The sequence below is a fragment of the Callospermophilus lateralis genome, chromosome 12 (assembly GCF_048772815.1).
Source record: "Callospermophilus lateralis isolate mCalLat2 chromosome 12, mCalLat2.hap1, whole genome shotgun sequence".
NCBI lineage: Eukaryota > Metazoa > Chordata > Mammalia > Rodentia > Sciuridae > Callospermophilus > Callospermophilus lateralis.
In genome coordinates, this window is record NC_135316.1 from 85647860 (window position 1) to 85674103 (window position 26244).

At 46.3% G+C, this 26244-nt stretch overlaps 1 protein-coding gene across 1 annotated transcript in view; it reads right to left on the reverse strand.

Annotated features, from left to right (window-relative positions):
- LOC143411492 (cilia- and flagella-associated protein 337-like) overlaps positions 1-26244 on the reverse strand; it is a 116285-nt gene that overhangs the window by 84170 nt on the left and 5871 nt on the right. Inside the window, exons 2-3 of the mRNA XM_076872255.1 lie at positions 13671-13753; positions 11449-11541 (exon numbers count right to left, since the gene is read on the reverse strand). Coding sequence (XP_076728370.1) covers positions 11449-11541; positions 13671-13753 — 176 coding nt within the window. The remainder of the gene's footprint in view (positions 1-11448; positions 11542-13670; positions 13754-26244) is intronic.

Sequence of the window (26244 nt, forward strand, 5' to 3'; positions counted from 1 at the left end):
AGCCAGTGCCCTAGGTCCCAACCCTTCTCATTCAACCAAGGATATCATTTGGCATCTCTCCTGTATCCTCGGTTTCCCAATTTTTACTGGATCATTCCCAAGAGCATATAGCCTTGGGAATTTTTCTCAATCCCCTTTTCTCTCTATTGCCCTATTTTTCTCCTTTCTTTTACAGCAAAGTGACTTGAGAGAGAACTTCATGCTGCTGTCTCTAGTTTTCCCTTCCGGGTGTCTTTTGACAACATCCCCACAGAGCTGTTGCCTGCAACTCTCATAGAAGCTGTCTCACCAGTCAGCAGCGACCTCCAGGCTGAAGCCGGTGGAAATGCTGGGTTCTTATTTTTCTAGCAGCTGCCTATGACTCTGTTCTCCCCAAGTTCAAGTGCCTGGCTCAGTCTTCACTACTTGCTTGTGAGTCCTTGTGAGTCACTGGTGAGCACATGCCTCAGCTTCGTGGAGTTAACGCCATCTGTCTGCACTAACGGCTCCCCCAATGCTCACTCGCTGGCCATCCTGAATTTCTTATGACTTACCTGACCCTTCTTTATCCCTAGCACTGTGCCTTTCTGACCTCCTGCATGATCATGCGTGGTGTGGTTATTGTCTAGGAGCCCGGTTCACTGGGGCAGGGGTTTGCCTATTTTCTTTACTAATGTATCCCAAGTGCCCAGAACAGTGCCAGGCCCATAATAGGCTACACTGAGCCTTGTCCTTGATGCATTTTGCACTTCCAGGCACCACACACACTTCTTGCACACTCCAGGTGTGCCCCATCCTGCAGTTTGGAAGCTCTGTGGGCCATTATTGTCCAGGTCCCCAGTGTGCTATGCCCAGTTCCCCCATCCTCTAGCTGCCTGATCCCTCCTGTACCACATTTCCCCCTTTAACCCTCGCTCTCCCACATGCTCTCTGTTGATTCTGTATAATGCCTGTCTCCTTCCACCCCAGTCTGAACCCCCTGGAGCCCAGTGTGATCTCTTTCTTCCCTTACCTATCCAGGAAACGGCGCCTGCACCTGTTTATGGGGGAGGGGGTTAGTTATCCACTTAGAAATCACACTTGATAAAGCTCTCTGTGTTTACGGCAGGTCCTGATCAAATTTTGGGACAGAACTTCATCGTCACGAGCGTGTCCTAGCTGATGTCAGCGCTCGTGGCCTGTGCGGTGTCTGCCTGAATGCTGCGCCTGGGTTGCTCAGGTGGCTGCCTTTTTCACCTTTAGCCTCCTGGCCTCCAAGCCCCGGGCCATGGCCAGCCTCGGTTCTTAGCACAATGGATCCTGGAGGCCACAGGACCTCCTCTCTCAGTCCTGGTATTCCCACGATGCCTTCTGAGCCCCAGTCACCACCCAGCCAAGCTCAGGGCTGCTGCCTTACCCGCCTTGCCCACTTTCCTTCCAGTTGAATGAATGTAGGGTGTAGCAAGAGCCTGGCCGAGTCAGGGCACGTCTTCCAGACCCATCCCCTCCGGCATTCTGCAAATACCGACAGACGACATCTATGTGCCTGGTGTTGTGTGCCCCACTGGGATGCGACAGGTGAAACCCCCACCTCGGTGCACCTGTGTTCTAATGGGGGGAGGCGATAATCAACAAAGACCAAATGAACATCTCACATGTCAGCTGCTGGGAAGAGCCCAGGAGGTCAATAAAGCAGACATCTGGGTCTGGGGGTGGGTAGATGTGAGAACGTCTTTGTAGAGGGTGGGAGGAGAAGGCCAGGCTGAACAGGTGACACTGGAGTGAGCCACATGGACTCCAGGAAGGAAGGGCACTCCCGGAGGAGGGAACGGTGAATGTAGAGGCCCTGAGGTGGCAGCACTCATTGGCTGTTCAGAGAACATCAAGGAATTCATTGTCCTGAAGAGCAGAGAGTGAGTGAGGGGAGAGGGCAGCAGGTAAGGGCAGACTGGGGTGGAGGAAGCACGGAGGTGCAAGGTTTTCCCCACAGCTAAAAATGAGCCCCCTAGGTTGGGGAGATACTAGGCAGAGAAGAACTGCAGGGGAGTGAGAAGGAGGAAGGCTGAGGGGGCCAGGCCTAGTTACCAGGAGTGTGAGGACAGGGAGCCCCCTAGGAAGAGCGGCTGCAGGGGCTGCAGGCAGATGGTGCCCTGGTAGCCAAGTGCGTAGACTACGGTGTGGATCTTAAAGGTCCTCCAGAGGCCCACGTGTTAAAGGCTTATTCCCAGGGTAAGGCTGTTAGGAGGTGGCAGAACCTTTGGGAAGTGGGCCTGGAGGCAGGTCTTCAGGTCATTGGGAACATGCCCTCAAGGGGGATTGTGGGACCCTAGATTCTTCCTCTTTCTTTGCTCCCTGGCTCATGGGACAATTTCTCATTTGCTCCACCACACTTCCTCCATGATATGCTACCTTGCTGCTGACCCAAAGGACCAGGGTCAACGGATCATGGACCAGAACCTCTAAAATTGAGCCCCAATAACCCCTTTCTCTTTACAAGTCGATTATCTCAGGCATTTTGTTAAATCAATGGAAAGCTGACGAATATACCCTACATGGACATGATCAGAGGTGTCCCAGCAAAGGGCCCCAGAAGCAGGGCAGGATATTGGTGAGGGAAACCCTGAAGTGACTGAGATTATGGTGGGTAGCGGGAGCTCAAAATAGCAATGAACTTGAGTTTTGGAAAGTGAAGTAAGTTCTATTTATTGCGTATCTGGAGTTAGGGACTAAGAGTCTCACTTGCTGCACTATTCTAAGTACGTTAAAATAAGGCACGGCATACGGCAGTCATATCCCTGGCTCGTCTTTTAGGAATCTTTGCCCCAGGATGCTGACATGTTTTTCTCACAGGACTGTTGGAAAAAAATGGAAAGAATGGTCCAGAGTGGAGATCTTCTGCTCTGCAGTTGCTCACCCTGAAAGGAGTCTCCGGTTGTGCAAAATCATGGACTTTTTATAGACATAGAGATTTCAATGGCATTTCTGCCAAAAAAAAAAAAAAAAAAAAAAAAAAATCCAGAAATGCATCAATCCTGAGTAAGAGAGCCCAGAAATTATTCATACTGCTCTGCAGCTCTGGCGAGAGACCAGATTCTGGGGATTCAGGCATCTGAAACATTTCTTTGGGGGCCACAGCAATGGCTGTACACACAGGCAATAACAAGCTAAAAGGACAGAGATTTCCAAACAGGCCGTCTTTGATCTCTTTTAAAGATGTGAAGAGGACCTGTTTAGGATTGATATATCTTTTTTTTTTTTTTTCCTGCAGGGAATTTCTCATTTCTCATTAATGTGTGTGTGTGTGTGTGTGTGTGTGTGTGTAAATATCCATCAAGGAAGCAAAGGAGAGCATCTTGTTTGGGAGGGAGGGATAAGAAAGTGAAGTTGAACCCAACTGACTTGAAAAGCCAGTGATTCCAGAGAGCGTTTCACCACATCAAATAACCTGAAGTTTTCATCCAGTGCTTAGGACAGGGCTCCAGGCCCAGGGCAAACTCAGCCCAAGGCCTGTGGGAAGAACAAGGGAGCTGGGAAATTGGAAATCCCCCGGGATGTTTGGATTGGCTCCAGATTCTGTTTCTTTGAACTTTTTCTAAATTGCAGAGCCTTAGAAGTGAGTCAATTTCTGACAAATCTTGGTATTCTAAATCCTAATGATCTCATCATCTCCATAATGGAGCTACTTTTGATTTTAAAAGAACCTTTCTTCTCTTTTTCCCCCTACAGAATGCAGTAGCATAAAGCGCAGAGCAAATTGTGTTTCCCCCTTCAAAATGGAGAGAATAATTGACTCTCAGTTATGAAAGGTGACAGCGAGATTGAGATGGATGAAAACTGTCTACCAGGGGCAAATCATTGTGGTTTTTCTTTTCTTTCTTTCTTTTTTAAGATATGAAGAGGGAAAGACCAGTCAAATGATAGCTCACACTGAAGTGTCTCCAGTTATTGATGTTCAATCTCCTCTAGATTTCAGCTTTCCAGAAGGAAAGTTAATGGATCCTCAGGGCTCCCTGCCCCTACACCAGCTAAGGAGAGAATGCAGGTCATTTTTATTTAGTCTGTGCTTGATTTGCACCAAATTAATTGTACTAACGCATTGAAGGAAGCCAGGATTTTGTCACATACGTAAGAAGTCTCATTTGGGTCATCATAAGAATTGCTGTGTCTTGAGACAGCCAACCAATGTCTTAACATCAAACTGGGCGAAAACCATAGAACTATAGAGATGCTCAGTGCTTTTGCACATCAAAGAAGCTAGGAGCGAGCGCAGACTGTGTGATGAGCGTCCGTGTACAGAAAGGCCTTGACCACTGGGCAGGGGCCAAGGCCCATGGGGCTCTGCTGAAGATTCTTGAGCAGAGTATAATCCGATGTGCTCAGAGTTCACAGGCTCAGCCGCAAAGAGATACTGGAAGCCGTAAGATGATCAAATAGCATGTGTGAGAAACGATAGGGACCCACACTGAGGCAGTGTTGACAGAAGTGAGGGGAGTTTTGTCCCTTTTGAGACATGATGTCGTTGATCGGAAGTGGAAGTCGAGGAAGAAAGGCGGCAGCCCCAGAGAACTCCAAGATTTCTCACTTGAATGAGGAAGGCCAGGCTGATCCAATGCCTCAGGGTAGCCACCACCAGGAAAGCCGCAGGATCCAGGGTGGTGCAGCTGAGTTTGCACAGTTGGGGTGCAAGGCCTCCCGGGCCGCCACGTGGATGTGACTCTGGTGTTTAGAGTGCAGGCATCAAGAAGTAAGTTTTAAAGTTATAAAGAGGAGGAACAGTACTAGAGAATGTGGAACCAGGAGCAGGCCCAGGTGGCACAGGTAAGAAGCAGAGTAGGAGAACCACAGACGGGTCATTGTTGCCAAGGTCAAGGGTACAGAACCCTGTTAGTGAGTGGGTAATGAAGACTCCAAAAAAAAAAAAAAAAAGTTGGGGGGACTTGCCTCTTGGGAGGTTGTTACATTAGGCTCAGTGAGAGATCTGGGAGTCATAAATGGGTTGGGCTGGTGTCAGTGGGCCCGAGTTGGGGGACCAGGCAGGATGCTGTGGTTCCCTGATGGGTGGGCACCAGGGTGCATCCCTCCAGGCTTCTAGCTGAGTGCTGGCTCCCATGTGGCCCTATGGCGCCTTTGACTCCCTCTCTTGCCCCCTTCAGGTCTTAGCTCAAAAGTCCCCTTCCCACGGAGCCCCGCCCAGCCCACTGAATACTGCGACAACCAGCCCCCAGCCCTTCCCAGCAGCCCCCACACATCCATCCTGGCATCCTTTGTCATTTCCCCACAGCCCGCGACACTTCCAGTACTAGGTCACTGATGCCTTTATAATAGGTCTTATTTAGGACCAGCCTCTCCCCACTTGAACAATCACCTTGCATCTTTGTGCATCAAAGTTTCCCCGCAGCCTGAACAGCGCCTGGACTGCAGGATTCACTGAGTACACGGACATCACTGAGGAGCACACCGGACGGTGGGTGCTAATGTCGGGAACAGAGATCATCATAAAACACTCCAGAGACCCAGAAGAGGAAAATTAACTCCGGATCGGAGGATTCACCAAGGCTTTGGGAAGAATGACATGTGGACCTGGGTCTTGGGGACCGGCAGGCTGGTAAGCATCAGAAGGAGATGGGTGTGCAGGGAGGGCAGTGGGAAGGCTCCTGGGTGGGCAGGGAGCCATGAGTGACCCTAGGTGAGCCCCAGGAGGAGGGCTACAGGGCTCAGAGTGCAGGAAGTCAAGAGATGTCCCCGGTCACTGCCAAGGTGTTGGTAGGCGCCTGCCAGACCTCAAGATGGAAGCGGCAAGAAGGTAGTTGAATATTCAAAGGACCAGAGCTTGGCGAGAGCTCCTGATTGACACACAGCCTTGGAAGAGTCCTCGGCATCGTGGTGGTATTTAAAGCCAGGAGACTAGGGAAGATGACCAGGGTGGATGGGTCTTGAGAGAGAAGAGGACCAAGGGTGGGAGCTGGGGTGCTTCAAGGGCACGAGGTCAGGGAGAAGATCGTGGGTCAGGGGGACCCTGCTAAGGAGACCAAGAAGGAATACCAGAAAAAAAAAAAAAAGAAAAAGAAAAACCAGGTGGAGTGTTCGGAAGGCAAGTGAGGATCGACTGGATCACCTATGGCCGCTGACGGGTCACGTGGGTGCGCGCTGACTGACGCATGCGCAGTGCGGGTGTTGGCAACCTGGGGGAGAACACTTGGTGGAGGTGGGTCGGGGAGAATGGTTGGGGCAGATGGGAAAGACGAAAACGTATATGATTTTGATTTGTTTCAGGGATTTTACCACAAAGAAGTGGGGCTGCTTAGTTTGAATATGCCCCCACCCACAGAATTCATGTGCTGGAAATTTAATCCTTAAATTCATCTGTGAGTGCTGTTTGTAGGTGGGGCTGTTAGGAGGTCATTAGGGTGGAGCCCTGTCATGGTATTAGCGACATACAAGAAGAGGAAGAGACCTGAGCTGGCATGCTTTCTCTATTGCCATCTCACTATGTGATGCCCTCTGCCATATTTTGATGAAACACGAGGCCTTCACCAGGTGCTAAGCAAAAGTCCGGCACCATACTCTTGGATGTCCCAGCCCCCTCCAAACAAACCTCAGTTCTTTATACAAATCACTCAGACTCAGGTATTTTGTTATAGCAACAGAAAATGTTCTAAGACAGGGATATTAGCTGGCAGAACAAGTGGGATATAAAAAAATAAATCTTCTTGTTTGTTCAATATGGAAGAAACACCACCATTTTTATTAGCTCATGGGAAGGATCTAGTGGAGAATGAAAAGTTCTTGGAAAATGATGGGGGATTTTTAGGAGGGGTGTCCTTGAGTAGGTGAGAGAGGCTGAAATCTGGTACCTAAGTAGAGAGATTTGCAAAGAGGCATGCACAGGCCAGCTGGTGCAGCGAGTGAAAGGCAGAGCATGAGGTCAGGTGCTGTGGGCAGAGGGGATGTTTGAGGAAGTTCTGTCCTGATTGCCCCAGTGTCCTCCTGAGGAAAGAAACAGGGTCATGGCTGAGATGAAGTGGGGAGGGGTTGGGGATTTGAAGAGTAAGAGAAACAGTGTAATCATTTTTGGCCCCAAGGGGAGCAGAGGCACTTGGGACTTGTGGTCAACTACTCAGGGCAATCAGGGGCCCACAGGAATCTCAAACATGTCCCCTGAGTGTGGCTGAGGTGTACCCAGGCTCATCTCCTTCACTTCCTTCCGTTCAGAGCTGAGGGCATGACCCCTGGGAGGGCTGGGACTCCGCCATCTAACCACGGGTTTGCCATGTGGCCCTGAGGTCTGCAGCATTTGAAGGAAGTCCCACAGGAAGTCATAGGGGAAGCACTTCAGTGCCCCAGGCAGACTAAGGGGTATAGCAGTGGGAGCTTCCAAGGTCCTGTCCTCTGTCCTGGTCCTTCTCTGTTATGGTGGCAGATATGGTGTTGGAGAGGTGACAGGGAAGAAGAATAGACAGGAGGGATCTTTAAGAGCATTTCATCCAGATGGAACCAAATGGAATGACACGGTGACCCCTGAGTGGGTACTGACTCCATCAGTCCCCAGACCCCAGACTTGGCCTCCTGCAGAGTGCTGGAACCTTCCTTCTGTCCCCTGTCTGTTGTATCAGCCCTTCCTTGGCTTCCTCCGACATCCCCCATCTGGATTATCATCATCATTCTCTTCACTGTTTAGTGAGCACGTACTGTACGCCAGTCACTAGGGGCTTGAAGGCCGGATAGTGTGTTCGTTCATTCAATTGTTTATTCATTAGAAAGAAAACCCTTGCTTCAGGAGGTTCATGAAGTGTCGGAACTTCTGCAATTCTGTCACCATTGTTCTCTGACCAGGTTTAACCCACCCCCATTTCTGTACCTGATTAAGTCTCCTTAAATATTTGCTTAAAATCTCCACGATGTATAGAACACAGGTGGAAGTCCCTAGCAGGGACGAGATGGCAAATGAGGACACCCTGATGGTCCTGCCTCACCCTCTCTCATTTCTCTCCTGCAAGGCAGTCCCGCTCCAAAACATACTGTCTTCTCCAAAGACGTCAGTGCCTCCCCCTCTCTCTCCCTCCACCAGCCCTGCTCATGCAGCTTAGGGGTCCTGGGAGGACCCTAGGTCTGCCCCTCCATCTTGTCCTCCAACTCAAAGGTGACTCCCCTGGGAAGGCTCTGCTGTCAGCCCCCATCTTGCTGCTGCCTGAAGGGGAGAGGATTCTCTCTGACTCCCCCTGCCCCCAGCCACCCCAGCTCAGCTCCCCCAGCTCTGGGTCCCCACATGCAGCAATGGCTTGGCTGGTCTGCTTCTCCCTCCAGCATGCAAAAATTTTGAGAAAGAAAAGCATTGTTTCCTAAATCTATATTTTAAGAGCTCATTTCCTGGGTTAATCAGGATTCAAGATACAAATATCCCTTTTATACAGAGCAGAACAGGAATGTTTAATTTAGCAAATGAAATCAATCTCTATTTGTTCTCTTCCTTATATGTTGTCTTAAGAAAAAGCTCTAAAATTTTAAGTTCTTGTCCAAGAAATCTTCTGCAGGAGGTTGATGTCATGTCCCTTAGTTAAAAAAAAAAAAATTCTGTTGTTTATTATTTTATTTTATTTTATATTCAAAGAAGACAATGTCTTGTTCTGGGTTAGTAGACAAACTAGCAGCAGGTCAAGGCTGGGATAAAAATAAATCACTTGTTTGTTAATGTGTTTATTTGTTTTGTTAAAAAAAAATAGCCATTGGATGTCTTCTGTGATCCAAGAACTCCATTTGTCACTTGTCAAAAATATTTCTGGGCTGGAGGTGTGGCTTAGTGATAGAGTGTTTGCCTAGAATGCGCTCGAGGCCCTGGGTTCCAAGTCTAGAGATACACACACACACACACACACACACACACACACACACACAATAAAACTCTTGCCTCTCTGTTTTATATTTGTACCTAAAATTTTTTCAGGCTAGGCATACCTCAGAGTTTGGCTACAGTGGTGTGAAAGCAGCAAAATAGAAGTTGTATTATATTTGAAATCATATATTAGAGGTAATGATAGAGTGGCACAGTACCTGGTAATTAGTTTACAATGTGCTCCCACAGATGCACTCAGACACCGTGATTAATGCTCCCTGGAGCTTGCGGTCCCTGTAACTAACTATCACTGCGCTTACCAGGGCTCTGCTCTCCAAGCAGATTATGATAAATACCACGTTGGCTGTACTATTGCTTTAAGTGATTAGGTTTGGGTGTGAGAGGGGTGGTAAGATGAAATGGAGATAAAATGCAAAGTTTGGGCTCTGGTTGCTTCACTGGGACTCAGTAAAGAACAAGCCAGGCAACTTCCCATGAGGTGCAAGGGTGAGGTAGGGGCAGGATCCCCGTCCCTCCCACAAGTATGCACATGCCCAGTCCGTGGGGTTATAAAGTGCGGATTTGAAGTGGGTTTCTGTTGGGTGTGTCTGGAAGCTAGACGAGAGAGAGAGAGAGAGAGAGAGAGAGAGAGAGAGAGAGAGAGAGAGAGAGGGAGGGAGGGGGGGAGGGGGAGGGAGGGAGGAAGGGGGGAGAGGGGGAGGGAGGGAGGGAGGGAACTCATCTCTGCTTCAGAAGAGCTGAGAAGCATCTTAAACTCTACTCCTAGTCTCTTGGGTCAGTCCTCCAACAGGACACTGGCCCTGGAGGAGGGTGCTGACACCCTGGCTGGAGGTGGGCGGGGTGGTTGGCCAGGGGCAGCAGAGCTGAGCTCCATCCCCACCAGTTCTCCCAGAGATGCTTTCTTTCTTTTCATACTTAAATGGCCTTTCCTGTGACAGCACACTGTGTCATTTGAGGTAACTGCAGTCAGTTTAGGTAAATGGCGACCAACCCCCACAACTCATCAACCTGCCACCCTGCAGGCCGGGAACCTGGGCCCCTTTGGTGCAGAGAGCACTGCAGCGCCACCTACAGGCCTTGTTGTGGAGTGCAGGCACAGAGCAGTCAGGGCCTCTGATGGGCCGGGAGGACAGGCCCTAGGGACAGGAGTTCGGAAGAGGAGGCTCCCTCTGCCTTGCAAGAGAAGTGCAGGGGCTGGGCAGGGTGCCGCAGGGCAGAGGGGTCCAGGTAATCTCGTTTTTTGTTCTATGAGAACCTGACAGTTTTGCTTTTCAATCATTTTCTTCTAAACCTATTAACTTTTATCTGTATTTCTCAATATACAAAATGTTGAGTAGGAGAGCCATGAATGAGAGATCTATTTTACTGAAATAGCTGGGTGGCTAAAGAGGCTCTATTTTATAATGAGGAGACGAAAAAGGAAGACAGGGGAAGGAAAAGGCAAAACCAAAATGGACTCTCCCTTGCCCTCTTCAAGAAGAGATTTCCAACTTGGTCATTCCACAAATGTTTCTTGAGCACCTATTATGTGTCGGTCAGGGTGTAGGTGCCAGAGAGTAGTCAGCAAGCCTAAGGTGTAGGACCTGCCCACCAGTGGCCAGGTGTGGGTCAGCTGAAGGCTGGGGAAGCTCCTGGGTGGGGGGTTGCTTCTGGGCATGAAGGAGATTCAGGAGAATCTTCAGAGAAAGGACACTTACACTCTAAAAAATGGTGGGATTTCAGCAGGAGCTACCTTCATATCCAGCATGTGGTTGCATAGCGGGGACTCCACAAACATCGGAAAGAAGGTTGGAAGAAGGGACAGCATCAGGAACAGTATGGAGGTGACAGTGCCTGACGTGTGGCAGACACTCTGTTCAAGTAGGTAGGAGTTTCTGTGGCTTGAGGATGCAGGAGGCTGGGACAAAAGAGGGGACTCAGATGCCATCTGCTATGGTTCGAAGACTCTCGTCAAGTCTTCTTCTGGATGTGGCAGTGTTGGGAGGTGGGACCTAGCGGGAGGTGTTTAGGTCTTGGGGGCGGAGCCCTTGAGAAAAGATTAAAGCCTTTCTCCCAGGAGACTGGTTTATTTCCCCCCGAAAGCCAGTTGTTATAAACCAGTTTGCTTCTAATTTCATCTCTTCTGAATGTTAGCGCTTCCCTTCTGCTTTCTGTCATAACTTGAAGCAGCGCGAGGCCCTTACCAGAAGCTGAGCAGATGCTAGTTGCTAGGATTTTGAACTCTCCAGTCCCACGAATTTTAAGCCCCAATACATTTCTTTTATTTATAAATTACCCCCTCTTGGGCATTCTGTTACAGCAACAGAAAATAGACTCATTCAAAGGCTGTGGATATTATTGAACAGGAAGTTGGTAAATAATAAGTAATATGATCAGAGTTGAGTTTCAGGAACATTAATCTGGCCACAATTAAAACACACAGAGTAATAAATAATTTGCATGACTCTAAAAGTAATTTCACCTCCTGGCTTCCCTCGCCTTACTAGATGCAAGAAGGTCCCTCTGTGGGTGCGCCATGGTCGTGTGTGTGTTGATGGAAACCTAGCTTGTAAAGATTTAAGCATGTGGGCCTCAGGAGAGAGGAGGGCGGGTTCCACTGACTGGGTGCGAGCCAGCCTCCCTGGGGTGCCCCTTCTTACCAGTAGTCCAGTTTCAGAGGTATGGCTTCCAGGCTGCCGATCTGACAGTAAGGCTCCAGGTTAGAGAGTTCGTACAGCTGCAGTTCACAGTGTCTGTTTAAAAATCAAGCACAGTAGGAGCAAACTTTAAGCTTTTGCTTTACCTCTGTAGGAATAGTTTAGGTTCCTCAGAGCTCACAAAGCGGCAGCACCTACCTGACCAGGAAGAAGCCACCCAGTGGGGCCACCCTCTAGCTGAGCTTGGGGCCTCCCTCTCAGCTCCTGAATGGGGGACATCTCTTCAGCTTGGCTCTAAACTGTCCACAGAGCCAGTCCTTCCCCTTCTGGGGGGCTGGCTTGTCAACAACCTGGGCTCTGGATGCCAGCAGTGGGGGATTCCGATCCCAGCCCACGGCTTAGTTCCCTCATCTGTAAAATGGGACCATCACAGTTCCTGTTTTAGAGAAGAGTTAGGAAGCTTCAATGAGAAGACGTGTGAAAAAGTGATAGGTCCAACCCTGGGCCCTGCCAAGTCAACGTGGACAATGTAAATGTCATCGGACTCACAAAGCAGAGGGTCGGAGGCTTCTTTCTCTGCACGAAAGGGTGAATTTGGTGCTTCCCTCCTTTCCCCTCTTCCAAACCCACACCCTTGACCCCCTCTCTCCTATGGTAGGTGGTCTACCTTGGAGCTGATGGAGACAGGAACAATTTTGTGGGTGTGTGAAAAGCAACTTCCTGCTCTGATTTGTTCCCATAGGACACCCAGGGGTCACTTTCAATCCCACACCTTTTGCTTTTGCCTCCTTGGTGTTAAATGTCTTTTTTCCCTATTTCCTTTCCACCTGTGCTGCAGTTCAAAAGTGGTTCCCCCCCGCACCCCCGCACCCCCTCCCCCTGAGGGTGAGCTTTGCCTCGTCTTCCTGTCAGTTCAGAGCCTCATGTAAGCTACTGTGACGTCTCTGAACCCCTGTGTGTAGCACACAGGGAAAAGGTGGCTGAGCACACTTTAAATGCTCAATCGGGGAGGCCATTATGTTAAATGAAATAAGCCAAACAGAAAGATAGAGCCACGTCTTGTCACTCACTTGTGGAGGCTACAGAAGCCATCTCATAGCATACAGTGGGAAGAATGGTCACGAGAGACCAGGAAGGGCAAGGAGGAGGACTGAGGGAAGTTAATAAGGGGCACCAGAGCTCAGGAGGAATTAATTCTGCTTTTCTGTAAGGTAGTAGAGTACTACTGGTTCAAACAACGTAATTATGGGTTTCAAAATAACTGGAAAAGAGAAGCACAAAATTCCCAGCACATAAAAATGATTAACACTTTATTAATCATAGTAAATGATTACCCTAATGTGATCATTGCACATTGCATGCATGTATCAAATTATGATAAGGTACTCCATAAAGACAAACAAATGTTGTATTAATAAGAAGTAAAAATAATTTAAAAAATTAAAAAATCAAACTGAGATGAACCAAATTTGCTGCTTTTAAATAGTTGATTTTATTAATTATATTGATATTAATGAACATATCTTAATTATCAAAATAATATATTAATGTGTCATTGAACTTGACAAGAAATAAATAATATTTAATAAAAATATATGGATGGTCTGAGGTCGGAATAGCAGATGGTTCATTGAAGTGGTTAATACCTAGAGAACCACTGATTTCTGGGAGCGACCAGGTGGAGAGGAGAAAACACTCTTCGGGCTTCCAGGAGTGGTGGGGGTCCAGGGGCTGGGAGAACTCCTTCAAGCTCCGCCCTCTCCCGTAGCCACGCCCCCAAGAGCCCAGAGTTTAAACTGCCTCATTTTCTCAGCCTCTTCCTATCCACCCTGATCACAGCTCATGCTCCCACGGTGTCAAAATTGCTTTTGCTTCAAACTTGATTCAAATCTTTCAAATTTCCTTCCGTCAAGCTGCTCCTCTTTTGCCATGGCCCAACTTGAGGCACATGGAGAGGGGCTCAGACTCCGCCCTCATTTCCCTGATGGTGACATTGGGTCAAGCCTAGAAGGCTCTCCCTTCCCAACGGACAACATCACTGCAGGAGGCCCCAGTGATAACTCTGTGTAGTACCTTGGACTAATATGCGAGGTCTAGTATTTTTTTTTTTTTCCATGAGTTTCATGACTTGATTCTCATATCACAAACATGCATGTTTGTGCGCACTAAGTGGAAACAGATGGAACACTGTGATCACCGTCTTCCGGTAGATTTCCCTCACTCACCCAGTCCCAACGATCAATTTGTTGAACTGTGGCATGCTGATGACGTCTGTCGCCCACCTGGGCTTCCGACTTCGGGACTTGCCCTAGAGGGTTGAAGGGTGGAAGTGAACAATTTCAGTTATTTCAAGCCATCATTGTCCATAACAAGGATACTTCATGTTGTAGAGTTTTATTTAAGTTGATTTTCTCCTTCAAGGATAAAGAACTTGTTACATAGTCTTGAAGAACTAACTTCCTTCTCTCTCCAGGTACATGGCTTATTCTGCACCCTGAAAGATTTAGCTATAACTGCTAGTGCAGATTGTAAGTTAACTGAGGGCAGACACTGTGTTCTGTGTCCCTAGCACCTAGCCCAGAGCTGGGTCACAACAGAGGCTCAGCTATTTGTTGAATGAGATGATAAAGAATGACTTCCAAGAGAAAAATATATCCTAAAGTGGGCCAGACATTGTTATTCCCAAATGTAGTTCCTGAATGATTTATGCCTTCTGAATTTCTCATTCTATAATACAATAGGTTCTCTGATGAGAAATCCTAGCACAACTACCTAAACTGATGGAACTACAAAGAAGGAAAATAAGGAAGATTCTGCTCCATTTGTCATTCATTAAGACATATGATAAATTGCACGATAGATCCACATGTAATTCATCACTCCATCTGATGTTAGAAGCAAAATGAAGCATTATCTTGTACTACATGCAGAGCTCATATTTTATTTGCATTCCATAGACCAGCAAAATCCAACATGAATATATTATATTCGAGGGCACAATTTATGTAATCATGCCACTTAAGGAGCAGTTTAAAATAGCAAATAAAATCAAACTGTAGCACTCAGCATCCTTATCAAATGAAAATCACATACAAAAATCTGCTTTTTTCTTTTCAACTTCAGCTGCGGAGACCAGAAATAAATAGCTCCATCTTCTCTGATCATGATTAAGGTGTCATCAGGCACAGAGAGAATGCGCAGCACGGGCCCCCCGTATGACAGCTTCTGCAGCACAGCAGGCAGCAGGAAGGAAACCTCTTTTTGTCGTGCCAAAGTCCTGGCTTGCTCCAAATATTCTAGCTGCAGATATGTGCAGAAGCCATCCTGGAGAATGAAGAGCAGTTCATTATATACCCACCGCCTTTCTGGCTTTTCAAAATTCTCTTTGCCATTAGGGAATGGATAACTCATTTCTTGGACATGGCATAATAGTTAGCACATGAACTTGGTTCTCAAAACCTGGTAGGAAAGAAGTGGTGTGCCCTTCACTGGGGCCGGCCACTCTGGGCTTCCTTCCTTTACTCACCATTTTTCTTTAAAGGTGAAAAGGAGGAGGAGGAGGAAGAGGAGGAGGAGGATTGTTGTTAGGAGTGTACCATGTTCTGTGCAACATGGTTCTTCATCTCAATTCTCACCAAAACTATAGGAGGTAAGGTCTGCTGTTCACCCCATTTACAAATTTTGAAAACTCAAGTTTAGAGATTTTATTTATTTATTTTCAGGTGGTGCTGAGGATCGAACCTAGGGCCTTGCTAGGTGAGCACTCTAACGCTGAGCCACAACCCCAGCCCTCAAGTTTAGAGGTTTTACATAAATTTCCTACCTAAGATCAAACAACTAGCAAGTGCTGGTCAGAGGCTTGAGTTCTCATTGATTTGACTCCAAAAGTCTCTTTACACCAGGACATGTGCCTCATTTAGAATCTCAGCAGTGTACGTATGGGAAAGAACCCTGTGCTCAAAGGGGGGAGAAGGTGGGCGCGTCTTTGAACTTGGTAAATCATTTTCTGTCCCTGGAAGCTTCCCCTTTCTGTCCCAGAATCCTGAATGTTCCTTTTTAAATCAGGTGACAATAAGAACACTTGTATTTGATTTGACTGAGGAACTGGCCAAAGGCCTGAGTAGAGGTGATTTAGTGCTGAATTTGTCCTTTTTGAGCTTCATTTGTCCCAGAACAACAGAAGGACACTGACAGACACAACAGCCATGAATACTAACAGTAAATGCCTCAGCTCCTCACACTACCAAGTGGGTCAGGAAAATGATGATGGTGATATTTTGGAGGGATTTTTTCTGTGACAGTCTCACTTCCAAATACTACATGTGTTCACTGACTTGATCAGCAGCTGTAGCTACTCATAGGATTTCTTACTCACTGGTGTTTTTCCATTGGCTTTTGAGTAAAGTGGTAGACGTGTCCTTCCAACCTTGGTTTTGGGACACCCTTCATGGAACCTGCCTCAGCTACTGAAACTCCTAGCTAAACTACTGCAAGTGCAGCCGGACATCATTAGAATTTGAAAATTAGGAGCAAGCATGTCCCCTGGGTTCAACTTCCAGCCAGCAAAGATATTGAGGGGCAAACAGCACCTCAGAAAGGACCAAACTCAGGACTAAATGTTAGGCCCCTTCTCTGCTAACTTTAAATCAGATTCACAAAACACAACCCGACTTACCCACTGAATCCTGCCTACTGCGTCATAGTCTATTTTCATGAAAAGTTGTTCTATCTGTTCAGTACTCTAGAGAGGAAGAAAAATAAATAAGTTTATAAACTTCACACGATTGTGGGGGAAAGGGGTGAAGAAGGAGGGGAGATCTTTGCTTTTTTCAATTTATGAATTTCATATTCAAAAAGTTGAATGCCCAAGGATCTCTGGAGCAATAATAGGACCATTCATCAGAACTCCACACGGGGACACCAAACTCTTGCCCAGAGAGAGACTTGGGCTCCTAAGACTTTTGTTTTTGATACCGAGCCCTAAACAGCTCAGGAGGAACTGAATGACTTGCAGTGCCTGAGCTTACAGGAAGTCCCACTCCGCCCCGTCCAGGTCAGCCAATGGACCACGCTTAGGGCCCACTTTGAGATAAACAGCAAAGTGAATCCAAAGGACAAGGGTGGTGAGGACACTCACTCGGATATAGCCCAAGACAAAGAGATGAGCAAATTCTGAGAAGTATTTTCAATTAAAAGGATCATTCTCCGTGAGAGAGAGTAGATTTCTTCCACGTGGCTATAGCAGGCAAGCAATAGATGCCCCCAGTCATCCCTGCCTCCTGGTATTCATGGCTTAGCTCACTTCTCATCCGGAGTCACTTGCTGATAGCCAGTAGAACACCTTGGTGTCGAGGGGCAGTCACTTCTGCCTTGCTAGAAGACTCTCTCCCTTGCTGGCTGTGATAAAGGCAGCTGCCAGACTCTTAGCTGCCATTTGGAGAGGCCCAGGTGGCGAGGAGCTCAGGGCAGCCCCTGGACAACAGCTGTCAGAGAGCTAAGCCCTGGGCTCCTGAGCCCAACAACCTGTGACAATCTCATGAGCAGATCCTTCCCCAGTCAGCTTTTCCATGAGACCCACCAGCCTCATGAGATACTTCAAGGATCCAGGGAATGCTTGAATTCTTAACTTATAAAAACTGTGGAATAATAAAACATAGGTACTAAGTTTTTGACACTTTATTGTGGAGCCATGGATAACTAATACAGTGGCTCAAAAGTACATAAATTCAGCTAATGGGTAGAATGCCAATGACAACCCATTTTAGCTCATATGGAGAAGAAATAAACCTAGAGATTTCCAATCTTGAAATGGGCTGCCTTATACAGTGCTAAGTTCTCCCTAGATGAAAGTAATATTCTGGCTCGTGGCTTAACAGAGAAGAGAATTTGAGAATTAGGATAGTTATATATTAAGAATACTTACATGCATTAAATTATATATTAAGGACTAAGGTCATTCCGAACCTCAGGGTTCTTTAATTTTATGGTGTATCCAGAAAGTAGCTTTAACAGAGATAGTCAGATCATATGTCTGTGCTGGGGAGTGTCTTATAAGGGGTGGGAGCATCTGCGTTTGAGCAGAAATAACAGTGAAATGGAGAAATGAGGAGGCCTGGTCTCTAAGAGATCAGGCGTTACCTCTTAGAGAGCCAACACCAGTACCAGGGACAGGGCCATGAAGAAAAATACTCTGCATGTGGGACCAAGTTCAGCATCAGTTTCCTCTAAGTGAGTTTTCAATGGAGACATCACACTCTCAAGTTGACATGCTGGGCTTCAGACAGTGCTGTGAACACAATATTTAACACACACATATATGTGTATGTATATATATATATATTTTTGGGGGGTGGTACCAGGGGATTGAACTCAGGGTCACTCAGCCACTGAACCACATCCCCAGCCCTATTTTGTATTTTATTTAGAGACAGTGCTGCTCAGGGCCTCCCTAAGTTGCTGAGGCTGGCTTTGAACTCACGTTCCTCCTGCCTCAGTCTCCTGAGCCCCTGGGATGACAGGTGTGTATGCACCACCACATCTGGCTTCAGATATTTTTGAATGAATGTCCAAATAACCTAAAACTCCCAGAGGTGTGGCCCCAAGGAGAGCCTGGGATCAGAAATGGAACGGACACAGAGAAGCTCAGGGAGAGATAATCACAGACTGCGCTCAGGCTGCCCACCCAGACCACCCTGTGGCCATAAACCAGGCAGGCCTGTGGGTAGGCCTGTGCACCCTGGAGCTCTGGACAAGGTGACAGCAGCAAGGACCATGCAGTATCATGAGCCTGTCAGAGGACAGGGGCCATGAGAGGGGCTCTCCCTAGCCCTGCCCTGCTGAACTCTGGCTTTGCCCAGAGACCCAGCTTCTCTACCCAGCCCAGAGCTGAGGAGCAGTACATGTTCCTGCACAAACAGACATGATCGTGTGGTCACCGAGGGACGCTGGACACTGCCTCCACCCATCAGTTCACTCCCTGAAGGAAAAGATTGAGCACCCAGGGTATGCTGAGCACTGTGGCAGGTGTATTTTCATGGCACTTATTGTCTAGTGAGGCCACAGACAAGTACATCCACTTAGAGGGCAATATGATAAATTCAGGGCTACAGGTAGCTGCAGCCTCTATCTGCTTACAAGGAGGAGCATCAGAGTATTTCAGGAAAGTGAGGACATCTTCTTGGCTTCCCAGGGGAATCATAGGGCTTGGTATGACCCTAGGCTGAGACCTCCATGCCTCCAGGTGCCACCAATGTCTGAAATACTGATGCCAGGCATGCTCTTCCTGAGCGTAGCCTTTGATGTCCCCGTTTGTACTGAATTTCTACTAAGTCAGCATTTCATAGAAAGAGCAAAGGAGATGCCTCCTGGCTTTTAACAGGTACTAGAATACGAGATTCTCGAAAAGTGGAAAAGACGTGGTGTTAGTTGTTCCCCTTAGCATTCTTCCTTACAGTAGAGCACTCTTTGAGTTTTAGTTTGGCCATCATTTCCCAGAACAGACCACACTTGCCTGCCTCCTCTGCAGTTATATATGACAAGTGATTCATATCTGCCTAATATGTGAAAAATGTGAGTGTCGTGGACAGCTTTGGGGAGTTGCCCTCTTCCTGCTGGCTGGAAGGAGAACATGTTGACTGGAGTCTGAGCAGCCATCTTGGGCCATGAGGATGAATCTACATACTAAGGGTAATAGGATAAAGGAGGAGGAGGAGGAGTATGGCTCCCCCAAATTTCATGAAGACACCTGAATCCTGACTTTCTACATGATAGAGGAAAATACTTCTCTCTCATGATTTAGTGGCCGAGGGTTTTCTGTCACTACAGTCAAACCTAATCCTATCATAATGATCTCGAATGTCACACTGGAGATCAAATCCCGAATCTATTCCTTGGTTGCCAAGGAATTTCAGATAAGTTACTCAGATTCTCTAAAACTCTTGTCTTTTCAGCTTTGAAATAGGAATGCCTTCTAAACAGGTCTATTCTGCAATCCGGGAGGCTTATGGAATAAAATATATGAAGATCCTAAGGCAGTGTGAGCAGACAGAAATCAATAACTGTTAAATAAGTGATAAAAGAAATGGTTTCATGCCTCCTCGGTGATGGAGTGAGTAAAGACTTGCTTAGTACAAGTGGTCCCAGGTAAAGGGATGTGTGTCTTGGTCCCTCATCAGGGTGATTGGTTGGTGAAGGTATCATAGAGGTGCTTTTCTCTGGGTTTCTGCAAATGCTGTTCCCTCTGCCTGGAAGCCCTCCCCTCCCTCTCCCTCTTTTATGGAGTGATTCACTTCACCCCTTAGAACCCAGCCCAAGGGTCATGCAAGAGGGCGAGGGGCCCCCGTGACCCCCTTGTCTGGGTGCATGCTGCCGGAGCACCTGCGTTCCATTCTGCAGCAGATCTGCCCTCCCTGAGGCCACAGACCATGGTCCCGATGGGCTCCGCGTCACAGGGGCTGAGACTAAGCCTGCCCCAGTGGACATTTATAGAATGAACGAATGAACGAATGGGGGAATAAGTAGATAATTAGCTAGGCACGCGTTCTAAAATTATAGGTCGTCAGACTGCTTTCGTTTAAAAGGTCTATCTGGGATGCTGTTAAAACACCTGATAATTTATCTATTTAAAACATTCCTCTCTCCAATGGAAAGTTTGGTTTTAGCATTGCACACATGGAGGTACTACGATCTGAAGGCTCCTTTGCCAAAAACATTCATATGTTGAAATCCTAACTCCAAGGTCATTAGGAGGTGGCCTTTGGGAGGTGATTAAGTCGTGCAGCCAGAGGCATCACGAGAGAGGCCCCAGAGAGACCCATGACCCCTTCTACCATGTGGGGACACAGCCAGGTTCTTTCTGTGAACCAAGAAGTGGGCCCTCACTATACAGTAAGTGTGCCGTCATCCTGGACTTCCAGCCCCCAGAACTGTGAGAGGTGTCTGTTGTTATAAGCCACACAGTCCAAGGTATTTATGATGCGAGCCCAAGTCGACTAAGGAAGCAGAGTTTTCAAAAACAGATGGGCCTTAACATTCCCTGCCCATAAAAGGTATGACTCTGAGCACATCTGAACTTCTACGATGGCCATCAGATCCCGGGACCTTGCCCTGGGAAGGGGCAGCTTATGACTTCATCAGTCCTACATGGCAAGGGTATATATTTGTTCAAACTCCTGGGACAGGTCTATAGAGTAGAGCTTCACCTTAAACAATTTTTTTTCCCTGTAATTTAAGGCATAACTGTGAAACTCTGACAAATAGAACTTAAGTAGCTTATCCCTTTAAAATATGTATTTTATCTCATGAGAAACATCTTATTTATTAAGATTTCATATTCTGGGCTAACCAAGATGGTGGACAGAGTGTTTGAAATATTTAATTCCAGCTGGCTAGGGGTTAGGGGACCTGCCCAAACTTTGGAACAAAAACATGCGTACAAATAACCAGTCATCGAATAATCGTCTTTTTCTCCTCTTTTAAGAACAGTCTCTAAATGTCTTGTTGGTCTTGTATACTAAGTAATTTAAAAATATCTTTCCATATAAATTGTTCAGTGAATCATATAGGTCTTAGTTGAAATCATAGCTTAGAGAGGAAGTGATCTTAGAGATTGGTCATCAAACCTAATTGGTTCACATGGTTAAAGCTTTAACTGTGGCTTCAACGACCCAACATTTATAAAACCCACTTACTTTATCCGGTGACCTCATACTCTGCTTCATTATGCATTTGAAAGTTTCCATATCCAGCAGTTGTCTTCCTTTCTTTGCATGCTCCTAAGAGGGGGAAAAAGAATTAACTATGAACATACAGTCATTGTATTTTGTTTAGTCTAGGAGAAGGAGTCCAAAGAATTGAATGTCTAATTAGACTTACCTAAACTCTGTCAACTTCTATCAGGTTCTCTCTTTTGTTCATTTCTCTGATGCATTCACAATTTGTTTCTAATTCCATTAAGAAGTGACAATCAAAAAAAATTTATTCTTTCACTGCTATTTTATTTAAAAGGATTGTACTTTGTAACTGAAAAATTCAGCTGTCGAAAAGGGAGTCAGATTACCTCCAGGAATATTTTAAAAGTTTACCTTGTCAATTCCTACCTGAAAGAGTGCATTTAAGTTTTGTAGCTCTTCGAGGGTCAACTGATGTTCAATCTCATCGAAACAAAAAGAAAATAAATTAAAATCACACAATGTTAATAGTAATGCCCATAAAATGTACTTTTTAGAAACTCATAATTTCTCTCTTTATAAGACCAATGACCAACTGCCGCAGTCTGGCTGGGCACAATTCAGGAGCCACTTGTCAAAAGAAACGAACTTTATTTTTAGAACACACGCACCACACCACACAGCTCCTCAGGAAAAACCTTCAGAGCCCAACTGCCACCACTGGCTTCCCACAAGCCTCTCCACCTCCCCCACTCCTCCTGCTCTTGAGGCTGATTGGCTGGGTCGCATGGGCAGAGCCAAAAAAAGTCCCCCAATGAGCAGCTCCATGGTCTGAAAGGGCGGGGAAACAGCCCAATGAGCATCAACGCAGAGGAGCCAATCAGTTGGCAGCTGGAAGTTTGCTGGCAGCTGTGGCTCTCAACAATCAACCAAGTAACAGATTATCAGATTATTTTAACTTTCATATTTCAAGTCTTTACTCCAATTTGATTTATTTCTCTGCCCCCAAATTCTGGGGTATGGTTGGCTGGACTGGGCTGGAGAGAAGAAGGAGGCAGAGAGAGTGGGAGGTGAGAGAGGATGGGATAGGCATTGACTTGGGAGAGAAAAGAGGAGGAAAAAAATCAGGAACTGGACTAAAATGAGAAATGGGAGACTGAACATATTTTGCCACATCTTTTTCCAAACACTCTAGGGACATAATTCTCATCCAGGGTCCTTGCATTAGAGCTTGCTCTGCCCCATCCCATCTCTCCGCAGGCTGAATCAGGGAGGACCTTGGATGAACTGAGGGGCCATCTCTTTTTGTGGGGTAAATTTTCTGAAGCCGTGGCTGGAGGCTCTTGCTACTCTTGGTGTTCCTTTTTTAGTCACCTGTCCTTTGCTTGATAAGAGATCATCAGAGGACATCTTCACACAATGGTTTCTTAGTTATTATCTCAAGAATTTGACTTTTAGCAATGAAAATCCCCAAACTTCTGGCTTTGAATGAAGGAACTGCTAACAGTGGGTACAGCCAAGTTAAGCACAATATTCTTGTGCTATCTCATGAGGCCTAAAACAGGGAAGGAGGAAATTAGCTTTTCCCCCAAATTCCTATGTACCAGCCTCCAACGTAGCAGCCTCTTCTGTAAAACTCAGACTGACCCCAAGCTACAGGGAGATCCACCATTTTGTAGAATGGAAGCACCTTTCAAATGCTCTCTTGGATGATCTCACAATTGCTTTAACTTGCTTTCATGGAGGAACTGTAATGCCAAATTCATGGGACCCCAACAGACCTCCAGGAGCCAAATCTGATGCAAACACACAAGAGTCTTTATTGCAAGCTGGAGCCTGGACTCAACCGTTTCCGACGCAGTGGTCCTAGGGAGTGACCCTTTTTTCAGTGAGATTTTATAGGTTTTGGGGGATATTCTATGCATCACAACATCACACAGCAAATCATTTTACACCATGGGAAAGTCAAACAACAACTCTTAACGTTGATTTTAGCATGTTCACTGGCGGGAACAAGTTGGGTAAGAGTGATTGGTTAGTACAAAAGGGGGATTCGTTTGAACTGATTGGTTTAAGCCACGAGGCAAGTATGTGCTGAACTACATGGTTTCCCAACATGTTATCAACCACCATAAACTACTGGGAGGGTCATCTGTCTCTTGCTGATTGGAGGTTGCTAGGGGGTTGCTATGGGTCCTCACCTAGCCTGACTGAGTCAGGGACACCTGGCTCCCCAGATCTCTCCTGTTATTTACAGACAAACAACTCAGCAGGGTGGGTATGTGCCTAGGAGTGCTCTGTGGGTTTTTCCAAGGACAAGGGTCACTCCCCCTTCCTTGGACAGGCTTTGTCTGAGGTAGAGGCTGGTTTCTCAAAAATGGAGTCACACACTGTGAGGGGGAAAAAAAAAAGAAGTGGGTCACATTAGATTGGGTAGAGAGAAGTGATGGGAGGGGAGGGGAGGGGAAGGGGGAATGGAAGGACAGCAGAATAAAATAGACATTATTGTTGCTGTGGGTATATACTGCATGACTGATATAATTCTGCAACCTGTACACTCAGAAAAAAGAAATTATATCCCATCTGATTCAAATGTAAAAAAATAAAAAAAAAAATTTTTTTTAAATGGAGTCACATCAGTTTCTCAGAACAAAGTTGGAAACCCAGTTCTAGACTGGAGAAACAGCCAACCTGAACATGTCCCTGTTAGGATTCTTCTGGCAAGACCTGAACCCAGGAGCTAACTGTCACAGTTGACTGGAGGAAAGAGCTCGACAGTACTTAAACACAGGCAGAAGAGGATTCCATCAAACCACGGGGCCCTTTCCATTAATAGACAGAAGACATTACCTCTAAACAAAGTCCCAGTCTTCTCTGACCAAACCTTCTCCAGGATCCACAAAAGCAGATGCAAGTTTACTAGGCTCCTACCACCCAGAGGGGAATACAGCTGGTAGCCGAAATTTAGCAAGAGCTTCTCAGGGAGAACACCGGTGACTTCCCCTCCTGGGCCCTGGGTGTGAATTGCAGGTGAAACAATTTTGTTTAAGAATTTGAAAATTATTTTCCTTAAAACTGGGAAGGTATGGGAAAGGCTTGCTTATAATCTTAATTTTCACAGAGTACTTTCCCGAACATTGCACATTCTAAATATACAATAGGAATGCTTCATCTGTACCTAAGTTACATAAGACTGATTTGTTTCTAAACTACCCAAGTGATCAGATTTGCACCAAGCAATCGTTCTGCCAGTGGCATGCACCTCTAGTCCTAGCTACCTGGGAGGCTGAGGCAGGAGGATCACTTGAGCCCAGGAGTTCAAGGGCAGCCTGGGCAACATAGTGAGATCCTGATTGGAAAAACAAACCAACAAAAACACACTCTATATGTTGTCCTCCCCCCAGACTTTTATTTTCCCACCTTTCTCAAATATCTGTTTCTCAAAGATGAATATTTTCTGTAAGATTATATTGTAATAACTACTTGTTCATGAACCAGCTCATTATGTGACATTGGCCTCTCAACTTTATTTTCATCACTGAAAGAAGAACAATGAACAACAACAATAACAACCAAAAAATTGCCCTAGCTCCCAGGAGGGGGCTCCCCAAACCAGAAAGAGACAAACAACTCTTCACGCAATAGATTTCCTGGAAATGCAGCTAAGAGAATGGAGGGAAAGCCATCATTAATAACAGTAATGAAGGGCAAGAAATTAAAGCCAGTGTGATTATATAATTCATAAAGGGCTCCACAGTAATTTCCATCTAAGCAGAAAATGCGACTTAAAAGCCTTCCTTTTTCCCTTTACGACTCCCCAGAGATGGCCCCAACAGATACCACCTGCCCAGCACCTCCACTTCCAAGGCTTGAGGTGACCCACCCAACACCCTCAGGCCAGGCCAGGGCTTGGTCGGGCTCTGTCTTCTGCTCATCTTTGCCTCCTGACTATGCAGAGCAAAGCTCCCTGCCTCCCTTGTCCCACTGTCCACAAAAACATAGCCATGGATGAAAGGTAACTATAGAAGATGTCAGGCTCTGTCGGCCTCCCAAACTATGTTAACTGAGTTTCCACTGCACGGAAGAAAACAGTTCTTAAATCTCACAGACCTCATCAAATTTTCATATGTCACGGTGGAGAGGGAAAAATCCAATGATCATTAGCCAAATTCTTTTGAAAAGGCAGCCATAGAAATACGTTTTGGAGAAACGACAACTACAAAACAGGGCCATTATGGTGCTTTTCCTTGCAAATATAAATCAGGCCTTCACATAATTGCATGTTTTTAAGGCAAATTTGGAACACAAAGCAGAGAAAACATATGTCCCTTCTGGGTACTCCTGTGCTTGGCAGGGCTTGAAAATTCGTAACTGCCATCGATAGCAAGTCACATTGTATCACTAAAAAGCTTGAATGACTTGTTTTCCTACAAATAAAAACAGAGGGAAAAGCCTGACTATTTTATATCCAAACAATCATAGTGCTATAGTGACAATCATAAATAATTCAGCCTGCAATGGTGGAGTTGATTTTTAAAGATATTATCTACTGCCAAGCAATGCATCTTGTTTCATTCAAAGGCAATTTCCTAGAGAACTACCTGGATAATTCCCTAATACGCTACATTAGCGGGGATTCACAGAGCTATGATTCTGCTTGTCCTCACACCGCAGTCTCCCCAAAGCGAGCGGGTTTTATGATTAGAGTGGTTTTCCCATAAGGGTTCATTTGCCTGCTGGTTGCTCATTTGCATTGCAAATGAGCTCTCCTATTGTTACAACCCAACATTTCTTTGCTTCCCCGTGTAAGAGTCTCCTCTGTCGGCGTGGTTTACAGATAATTTCTCCTTTACGACAAGGGAATTGACTAATTAATCGAATAAAGTATCCCCTTGAAAATCTATTTCTTGAGTGGCTGTCTCTACAGCTTTGGGGAAAAAAAAATCTATCCAGTGTCCTTAAGAGTATTAAAGAGAGACTAGCTCCCAAAAGCCTGGGGATGGGGTGGAGGTGGGACTCTGGGTTGAAATTTGGAGGATTCTATGGCCAATTCTTGATAAAGAAGAAAATAGGGAGACTCCGGGGATTCTTCAGTGAACTTAGATCATTGCTAGAGTTTGGTTCTAAAGTA